This window comes from Lolium rigidum, chromosome 7 (assembly GCF_022539505.1).
Source record: "Lolium rigidum isolate FL_2022 chromosome 7, APGP_CSIRO_Lrig_0.1, whole genome shotgun sequence".
NCBI classification, from domain to species: domain Eukaryota; kingdom Viridiplantae; phylum Streptophyta; class Magnoliopsida; order Poales; family Poaceae; genus Lolium; species Lolium rigidum.
The window spans coordinates 255,501,214-255,511,935 of NC_061514.1; the positions used below are offsets into that span (position 1 = coordinate 255,501,214).

The 10,722-nt window shown below is 45.7% G+C and overlaps 1 protein-coding gene across 1 annotated transcript; it reads left to right on the forward strand.

Annotated features, from left to right (window-relative positions):
• Nucleotides 1-6,532: 6,532 nt before the first annotated feature.
• Nucleotides 6,533-8,403, forward strand: LOC124672665 (AAA-ATPase At3g50940-like). Its single transcript, XM_047208858.1, has 3 exons — nucleotides 6,533-7,540; nucleotides 7,680-8,057; nucleotides 8,314-8,403. The coding sequence occupies exons 1-3, from the start codon at nucleotides 6,533-6,535 to the stop codon at nucleotides 8,401-8,403; spliced, it is 1,476 nt and encodes a 491-aa protein (XP_047064814.1).
• Nucleotides 8,404-10,722: the final 2,319 nt, after the last annotated feature.

Sequence of the window (10,722 nt, forward strand, 5' to 3'; positions counted from 1 at the left end):
CTCCATAGAGGGTCAAATGTTAGAAATGTGAAAATACTTCGCAGATCGAGATAATGGCGCCGAAAGCCCCTCCTTTTATTCCCATCACGGAGGACACACACTCTTTATTAGGGGTAAACCTTCGGGCTCATCCTCTAGTAAAAACCCCTTGGATGGTGGCGACTTAGAAAAAGATAGGGAACTTAGTGGCTCTTCCAAAAAGGGAGATGAAGAGAGGTGGGAGTACCATAACAAACATTGGCGCCCCCCGATCCCCTTATCCTTCACCCTCATATATACACTAGGGGTGATCCACCTTAGCTCAATGTTGAGGACTTTAATATGTGGCAATTTGAGTTTCGCTCTCATGTGTGCAGTGCTTCCGATGATCTTTGGATAATCATAATGGAAGGGTACAAACCTTGCAATGCCAACAATTTGAATAGAAGAGAGGTGGTTGATAGCCAACTCAACTCTATAGCTTTGAACATTATTCAACAAGCTGTTGGTGAAAGTGCATGGAGCCCCCATGTGTGGTTTGGTAATTAATGACAATCCCTATGGACTAATGTTTGCATTGAGTTATATTTGTAGGTGTTGTCCATAGGCAAGGCTTGAACCATATGTTGGCTTCAAGGTTGAAATAATAAGAAATTAATGAAGATCAAGTGACAAGTATGTATTGAAGAAGAAGATTAAGTGAGCTCTCATGTGTATCTTCAAGCCATCAACATAATGAAGAAATAAGAAATGGTGTGCAAGTTTTAGATGAGACATATCAAAGATATCATATGCTCGAAGCTTGACATTCATATGGTGATCATGGATATGTGAAGATGCACCGAATAAGAAGCTCTCCCATTGTGGATTATGGGGGAGCACTCGCAATACTTCATCAAGCAAGCACAATCAAGAAAGGCGTTCCAACTTGTTGCAGTCAAGATCGTCATCATCAAGATCAAGTGGAATGCGCAAGATTAAGGTTTGGTCTTGGTAGGTTTTCTTTCTTATCGGTCTCATGGTTTAGTTGGGAGACTGGGTTATATGTTAGTTGCCGTGCTGTCAAGAGATCTCTCGAGTGAGTAACTCGATCGTATCATTCGGAGAGAGCTCAAACCGTTGCATCCTTGCATCATATTTCTTGGTGGTTATTTGTATCTTATCCATGTGGTGTTTTAGAGCTTGTTCGTATTATCATGACAAGCTCTGGTTCATCGAAAACGGATTTCACATGAAATACTTACTGCGTTTTAGATATTGGAGTTTTTCCTAGTTCTTTGTATTGAGAGGTTTCACCTCTAAATTCTTGAAAAAATATAACCTAATTGTTCTTAAGATTTTCACTATTTGTGGGGTATCTCTTCTTATTTTCTTTATTACAAAGTTGGTTTCACCTAAATCCGAGTTTTCTAATTCAAGTTGTTGTGTTTTCCATATTGGAGGTGTTACCGGGTTGCCTCTTATAGATAGGTTAAACCTTTCCCCATTTGTTTCTATCCTACCTTGTTATACTATGATGGTTCTCTGCATGATCTTGTAGAGCTTGTTCTTAGCTTCAAAACAAGCCCAAGATCATCAAAATCAGAGTCTGGATGCTCAAGTTATGCTCATTCTCATGTTGATGCTTCTGCCAGTTTTCAGGGGGGCGGAGAATCCGGCCCGGGAGGTCCCAAATGGTCATATTCGATTGAGAGGGGGTATATAAGACCCCCCTTCTTTCTCCTTGGACTGGTTGCTTCTTCTACTCTCTCTCTACTCCATTTTTTACCTTGATAAGCTTCCTCTCCCTCTAATCCGTCCATGATTCTTGCACCTATTTGAGGTAAAAGAGAGAGAAGATCTAGATCTACATCTTGACCAATCAAATCCCTCTCTTTGCGAGGGGAATCCAGTAGATCTAGATCTTGGAGAAATTTGGTGTTCCTCCTCTTATTTATTTTCCCTCTCTTATTCCCCCAATAGCTTTGTAGCTTTGTTGTAATTTGAGAGAGAAGGACTTGAGCATCTTAGTGGTGTTCTTGCTATTGCATTTGGTGCATCGGTTTGTGTGCTCCACGGTGATTCGTGGAAGTGAAAGTAATAAAGTTGTTACTCTTGGGTTCTTGGAACCCTAGATGGTTTTGAGGCCTTTGTGGTGATTTGTTGGGAGCCTCCGATTAAGTTGTGGATGTGTGCCCTAAGCTTTGTGTAAGACCTGTTTCCGCCTCGAAGGAAATCCCTTAGTGGAACCATGACCTAGGCCTTTGTGGTGAGGTTCACTGGAGAATAAGATGAGGCCTTTGTGACGCTCGGTGTGTGGTGTGACTACCACATCTTGGGGCGAGGCATTTGTGGCGTTGGTGTGCATTGAGCAACCACACCTCAAGGTGAGGCCTTTTGTGGCGTTCGAGAGCACTAAGCCACCACACCTCTCCAACGGAGATTAGCACTCGGAAGAGTGTGAACTTCGGGATAAATCATCATCTCCCGCGTGCTTCGGTTATCTTTATACTCGAGCTCTTTACTTATGCACTTTACTTTGTGATACCCTTCGTGCGTGAAGTTATATATATCTTGCTATCACATAGTTGCTTAGCTTACTTAGCATAAGTTGTTGGTGCACATAGGTGAAGCATAGTATATAGGTTTTGGGATTGACAAAGTAAACACTAGTTTTATTCCGCATTTGTTATGCCTATCTAGGAAAAGTTTTTAACCGCCTATTCACCCCCTTCTAGACGGCATTTGTGTCCCTTCAGTTGGTTCAAAGGACTTGCCTTATATTCTGCATTTCACAACCGCCAAAGAAGCTTGGAAAGGCTATCCGCAATCTTTGTGAGCAGTGAAAGCATGAAAATAAACAAGTATAGTGCTCTTGAGAATAAAGCCAAAGGTTTCATGAAGTTGCCAAATTAAGACCATCAAGAGATGTACAAAAGGCTCCTAACCATTGCCAACGCCTTTGGTAATGTGGGTGCTAAACATATTGATGATTCAAGGATAAGTATATTGATGCTCTCATGCACTATGAACCCATTGACATCAAAAGTCTTGTAGGGAGGTACAACTATATATGGTCAAATGACCTCCAATGAAGTGGTGCTATTGATGCAAGCTCTCAAGGTGGCTGAACAGAATACTGAAGACTCGTGCAACCATGCCATAGAAATGGCAAAAGGTGCAAACCTTGCCTTGAAGGACAATGTGGTTGAAGAGGTGAATTGCCAAGAAGCGTCTAAAGCTTCTTGAAACATGTGCTATCCTGGAGATTTGGAGTATCACTACAATGACCACATGGCATTCCATGCAAGAAGATTTTGGGTTGATCCATCCAAAGAAAAAGAATAAAACAACAAAATAAACAACTCAAGTGGTTTCAAGAGCTCAGGCCCAAGGTCAAGATCGTGCTTCAATTGCGGTGAAAAGTTTCACTTCATCACCAAATGCTTGTTTGAGAAAGGAGAAACACGTGGCGGAATACTTATTCCCAAGAGCAAGGCCAAGGAGACCGAGTCCCCCAACAAGAAGCCTTTCAACAAGAATAAGAACTTCACCAAAAAGAAGCCATCAAGAGTTGTGCTACTAACTCAAGAGGATAATTCTTCCATGGATGATGACGAGGAAGAGGATGAAGAATAAACCATTAATGAGATGGCCGCTATTGCTACTACCTCAACTCCCTCTACATCTCTCTTTGAATCCCCGATGAGAATCCTCCTATTAAAATGGTTCATTGCTATATGTGCCGAGGTATCATATTCTATCCCTTCCGAGCCTAATTCTAAAAATGCTCTAGGGGTTGATCATGCTAGTCTAAAAGTGAAACAAGAAATTCTTGATTTCGATGAATTCATCTCTAGCTTGCATGGCGAGAACAAAAAGCATGTTGGGTCCATCTTATCTCGTCTAGCCGAGCAAGAAGATATCCTTGAAGAAAAATGTAGAATTGAGAGAGAAGTCTCCCTTGAAATTGCTTCATTAAAAATGCTTTTGAGGAAGAACAAGAAACCATAGCTTCTCTTGAAGAGAAACTCGAAACTCTTGAGGAGCCTCAAGATGAAATAATTGTGAAACTCACCAGAAAGAAATCATGCCAAGGCTAAGCTAAAATTGCTTAAAAAGGAAAAGGCCAAATTTGGTGTTGATCATTATAAACTTGTTAAGGATCTAGATGATCTAGACAAGTCTCACAAGTCCTTGGAGAGTGAACACTCTCTCCTCACCAACTCACATGAGCAACTTCAAATTAGGCTCACTAAATATGATGTGTCTAGGTCCTCTACCTCTACTTGTGATCATGCAAATATCATTGAGGAAAATGCTAGGTTGAAGGATGAGCTTGCCAAATCATCTCTTCCCCAAAGTAAGTTATCTTTGGATGACCTTTTAAGTAAGCAAAGGTCAAACAATGGGAAGGAGGGTCTTGTCTATGGGGCTAAGGAAAAGAAGACAACAAGAAAAAGTCCAAGCCCCACAAGAGAATAAGAACGTTGTTAATGGCGGTGATGCCTCAAAGGAAAAAAACTACTATTGATGATCATGCAGGAATAGCTAACCCTCACTATGTTTTATTTAAAGATTAATATGGTGATGTTTATGCAAAATATGTTGGCCCTTATGATAGTTACATTGCTTTGTCCATTTGGGTTCCAAAGACCCTTGTTGCTAACAAAAGAGGATCCATTGAAAAATGGGTACCTAAATCAAAGATTTGATCTTATGTAGGACTATGCCGCTGGAGGGTTAAAATGAGTGCTTGATAGTGGATGCACAATTCATATGACCAGTGGCAAGCATATCGTTAAGGAGTTGAGCCTAATGTCCATAATATAACCGTCTCCTTCGACAGTAATTCAAAATTCGAGGTATTGAGTTTTGGCAAGGTTGTGGTTGCACACAAGATTACTCTTGCAGATGCCATGCTTGTCAAACCCTTGGTTACAATTTATTGTACGTGAATGCCCTAGGCAAGATGGGTTTTGATGTCTCTATTGATAAAGGTATTGTGGTTCTCTTGTGGATGAAGACTCTAAAATTCGCTTTTGTTGGGTATGTTGAAAACAACTTGTATGTGGTGGAGTTTTTTTTGGGGAAAACCACTACAAGTGCGATGTGCTTATTCGGAAAGGTGGACGTGGGTTGGTTGTGCATTGCCGTTTTTCCCATGTCAACATGATAACTTTGTAAAGTATTCACAAGGGTAGCCATATTGTGAGACTAAAGAACTCTATTTCTTTTGCCAAAGATGGTGTTTGCGGGGCTTATGTTCAAGGCAAAATGCACGACTCTCTGCATCCAAGCAAGAATATTATCCTCTCCAAGAGGATCTTGGAGCTCATTCATGTGAATCTCTTTTGGTTCTATTACTCATGCAAGTCTTGGTGCGAAAAAACATTGTTTGGTGATTGTTGACGATTATTGAATATATACTTTGGGTTTATTTCTTCAAGTTGAAGATTGAGACTCAACAAACCTTCATCGACTTCGCCACCAAATTGCAACGTCAACACAATGTTCCAATATTGACAATAAGATGTGACAACGGCTCTAAGTTCAAAAACTACACACTCAATGGTTTTATTTAGTGATGAGGGGATAAGACATCGATATTCCCTTGCGTACAACCCTCAACAAACTGGTGTTGTGGAGAGGAAAAACTGGACTCTGATGGATATGACAAGGTCTATGTTGGCGGAATTTAAATCTCCATTCAACTTTTGGTCCAAGGCCATCTCCACCGTATGTCATTCATCAAATCGACTCTACCTCCGCAAAAACTTGAACAAGACTTCATATAAAATTCTCTTCGAACATAAACCTAATATCTCCTACTTCAAGGTGTTCAGCTATAAGTTTTTCCATAGAATCAAAGGAGTTTGTTTGTCTAAATCTGAACCTAAATCTTTGGAAGGTATATGTGTTGGTTACGGTGACAAATCCCTCACTTACAAAATCTATGACAAAGCCTCCGGGTTAGTTATTGATTCTTATAATGTGATGTTCGATGAAAGTGATGGACGCAAACGGTCTATCCTGTTCAGACAATAATTTCGTGTATGCAGCCCAACCCAAACAAATATACAGTCACTTTTAGTTACCAAAATGCGTTAAACTGCTGAAGATACACCTATCATTGTGCTATCCATTATATACCAAGGAGAGAAACGGTGAGAGAGATGGCGTGCCCACCATGGCTCCGAAGAGCGACAAGACGCAGTGATAACAAAAGCTACTACTCGTTTTGCTACTTTCACAAGTTCTTCTGACGGTACAGGGCTGCACGGCACCGTAGCTCTACGCAGTGTACGGTACAGGGCTGCACGGCTAGGACACTGCGACAGGCTAGAAGAGCTTTTCAGTTTTCACCTCCTTCTTTGCAGGCGAAAGCCTCAGCGCGCCAAATTCTAGTCATGGACAGTAAATTCAGACAGTAATTTCACGGTCAATAACGGTGGCCGCGCACACTGACAACACCCACATATACACATCGGCGAACCACGAACGCAACAACACGAGTAGACACGCCGCGCCACCAGCTGCGCTACACCAGTTTGGGCTACCCTGTTCGGCGGCAATGGATCCCCCGTCCGCGCTCGCGTCGCCGTCCTTGGTCAAGCTGGTGGACACGTACAAGAAGGCGGCGGCCACGGCGGCCTCGGTGACGGCGTACGCCGTGCTGGCGCGCGGCATGGCGCGGGAGCTCCTGCCGGACGACCTCTGCGCCTTGGTCAGCTGGGGCGCCTCGCTCCTCCGCGCGCGGATGGAGCCGCCACCCGTCGAGCGCTGCACCATCGTCGTCAGGCGCATCGAGGAGAACTCCTCCAACTGCGATGACTACAACGCCTTCTACACCGACGTGCACGACTACCTGGCCACCCGGATCGACCCACGGTCCATGCGCCGGCTCCGCCTCAGCGGCGGCGGCGCCAGCAAGGTCATGTCCATGGACCGCGGCGACTCCATGACCGACCTCTTCGAGGGCGTCCAGTTCAGGTGGGCGTCCGTCCCGGGGGAAGGCGACCACGGGGTGGACTCGCTGGAGCTCAGCTTCGACGCGGAGCACATGGACATGGCGCTCGGCAGGTACGTGCCCTCCATCACCGCCGCGGCGGAGCAGGCGCGGCGGCTCAACTGCGCGCTCAGGATCTACATGAACGAGTCCACGTCCTGGCGCGGGATCAGCCACCACCACCCGGCCACCTTCGACACGCTCGCCATGGACCCGCCCACCAAGCAGGCCGTCATCGCCGACATCGACAGGTTCCTCAAGCGCAAGGAGTACTACCGCCGGATCGGCAAGGCGTGGAAGCGCGGCTACCTGCTCTACGGCCCGCCAGGCACCGGCAAGTCCAGCCTGGTCGCCGCCGTCGCCAATTACCTCCGCTTCAATCTCTACGACCTCGACCTCGCCGAGCTGCGCTGCAACTCCATGCTCCAGAGGCTGCTCATCGGCATGCCCAACAAGTCCATCCTCGTCATCGAGGACATCGACTGCTGCTTCACTGCCACGTCCAGGGAAGATGGCAAGGACCGCAAGACGCCGGTGCTGCCCGAGGATGGCTCCGACGACTGCTCAAGCACGGTACGATCCACATGACCAAGAAAGCATACATCTTTTTTTGACAGAAGAAAGCATACATCTTGATTCTTGAACACAGCATCTTCCGAGTTTTCTCTCGGTCTCTGAATGAATTCAAACATGCGATGCTCATGCTCTGCAGCAGCAGAACATAACCTTGTCCGGCCTGCTCAACTTCATCGACGGGCTGTGGTCCACCAGCGGCGAGGAGCGCATCATCATCTTCACCACCAACTACAAGGATCGCCTCGACCCGGCGCTGCTGCGGCCAGGGCGCATGGACATGCACGTCTACATGGGCTACTGCGGCTGGGAGGCGTTCAAGACGCTCGCCCGGAACTACTTCGTCGTCGACGACCACCCGCTGTTCCAGGAGATACAGGGGCTGCTTGCCCAGGTGGAGGTGACGCCGGCCGAGGTGTCGGAGATGCTGCTGCGGAGCGAGGACGTCGACGTCGCACTCCAGGGGCTCGTGGAGTTCCTCATAGCGAAGATGCAGGGGAAGGAAGATGCAGGGGAGGCATGAAGGGCAGTACCGCAATCTCGTAGACCAAGATCGAGCTAGCAAACTGAAGAAGATCAATGCTTTTTTGTTATGCAAGTGCAGTATATGTCGCAGCGCCGACCAATCATGTCCTAATTTAGATGCTCCTGTAAACTGTTGGCTGTGTTATGTTGGCAGCTAATTTAGACTAGTATAAGTAGTGAACGATATGGCCTCGTTAATTTCTCCTCTCTATCGTATACCAGCATTCACCAAATGTTTGGACATTCAGGGGCTTCTGGAGTTCCTCATAGGGAAGAAGCAGGGGGAGGAAGATGCAGGGGAGGCAATGAAGGGGACCAACATCGAGCTAGTAAACTGAAGAAGATCCATGTTTTTGGATTTCCTGTCTTAACCGTTAGCCGCTGTTCTGCTGTTCTCTAATTAATTACTACTCCATATGATTTGGAGCTCATTTGGACTATGCCTTGTTAATGGAACGATGCCATAGAATTCCTTGCAAAATGGTTGAATTTCTGTTTCTGAAACTTGCATCTTCGAGTTGAATTCCCTTGTTGATAATGACTCGATGGATGGTCTGTCAGTTCTCAACCTGCAACCACACGCGATCACCCGCGTGAGCGAGTGAGAGAGCAGAGGAAAACAATGAACACACGATCACACACGCGAGCGAGAGATAGGAGAGGAAGACATGAACACGCAGGGTTTTGGCGCAGCAGAGAAAGACATGAACACGCAGGGTTTTGGCGCAGCAGTCAACTTGCCGCTTTTATTGTTTCTTCTCCTTTTATTTAGGGCATCTCCGACTGAAAGACCCAAATGGAACGCTCAAATTAACCGTCTGCGTTCGTTTGCGTTGCCTCACGAACACGAAAATAGTCGTTTTTGACCGCGCGTAGGAAATGGAATTAATACAATGAATTCAGAAGCATCAAACATCTCTTTTTCGAAAAAATCGAAACACATCGAAATGGTACCAGCCGTACTTAATAATAGAAGGATTTGGCAGAAATATGTAAAATTTTCCCTCCTAAAAAATGATTCCAGAATAAATGGGCAATAGTTAGGAGAGGGTATCCGTCGCTGACGTTGGTCAAAGAGGCCACGTGGATTGGCCTGGGTCTTCTTCGGCTAATGAGACCTCGATCCCGAAGCCTTCGGAGTATCTTTTTGATAGGCGCCTCTATCTGTATGGGGAATTCGCTGCTGAAAGATCCCGCCCAGTGTCCCCTTCCTTCCCCCGCCGCCTTCCGACCAAAGGGAGTATACAATTTCTTCTTCCGGACACTCATGCCCGATCGTGAGACTGCCTGTTGAACGCCTGATGGCACCTTGCTCTGACCTGAGCTATGCAACAACGAGATCCCCCATAGATTACCACTTTTTGTGTGGTCCGTTCTAGTGACAGCATTCCTACTTTTATTATCACTTCCGATACTGGCAGGGGCAGTTACAATGTTATTAACCGATCGAAACTTTGATACAACCTTTTTTGATCCTGCAGAGGGGGAGACCCAATATTATACCAGCATCTCTTTTGGTTCTTCAGTGATCTAGAGGTGTATATTCTTATTCTGCCAGGATTCGGTAGGTCATAATAAATGAACAACTTTCGTGTAGTTTATGATTTGATGTTAGTGTTTAGATTTTCTCTCGGAGAAAGATTTCTTTTAATGGATCTCCTCTTGTTCCTCAATCTTCGGAGAATGCGGCGTTGGATTAGAGAAAGTTCTCTGTTCCGAACATTTCCTGGAAGTAGACGACACGTTTTAAATCTGAAAGCTGGCATGGCATATTTCGTTGAATCAGTCTTTTTCGCCACATCGCGTATAAAGGGAATCGAACCCAACTCTTCCACGAACCCCCACGAGCAATAGTGTGATTCAGTAAGAATATTTCACCTTTCGCATACATACCTCTGCCTTAGCTTCCACGTGGGGTTCGACTAATGGCTGAACCAAATCTGCATGACCAACATCGGTAGACTAACTTGGATCTGACCTGCCTATCCCAAATCCCTGTTGCCAACTTCTTACTGCACGAAGCAACGGAACAGTATCGTAAAGTGAAGTGAAGCAAACAAACCACTCATTTGGAATTGATGGACTTTACACACAGCCGACGACTGAAATGTGCCTCCAGCGGCCTTTTTTTCTACTTTTTTTTCTCTTTTCCATTTAAACATAGATAAAAAACATTACAAAAATACTACATAGTTTGGAACATGGTTGAAACATTGCAAAATAAGGAAACCTAACTAGTATTGGCCTCACAGGTTTCTTGTGTCCGCTGCCAAGAAAAAACACTCTCAGGCACTCTCAACCACCCAAAGTGGAAAACTAGCTGGCCCGGTTGTTCTTATGCAGGAAGAATATCTAGAAACCTCCACTAGTGGCTTCAATTAGCCTGTGGCCATTTTCGCCGCAAAGAAAGAGCACTCGAATAGAGCGGTGTCCTCCCGACCATCTCGCCGCCGCCTTCGTGGAGGAAGGTGAGCAGGCAGCCAGCCTCGAGGTCGTGGGCGCAAGCGAACTTGTCCCGCCTGGTGTACATGTACATCTTGCGCTGCCCATCGAACAAGACCTCGACACGCAACCGACAGAAGCCACATCTGGCCTCCCGTAGCTGCGGCGCCGTCGACGAACTCGGCGAACTTGTTCGGCAGCCGCTTGATGCCGAG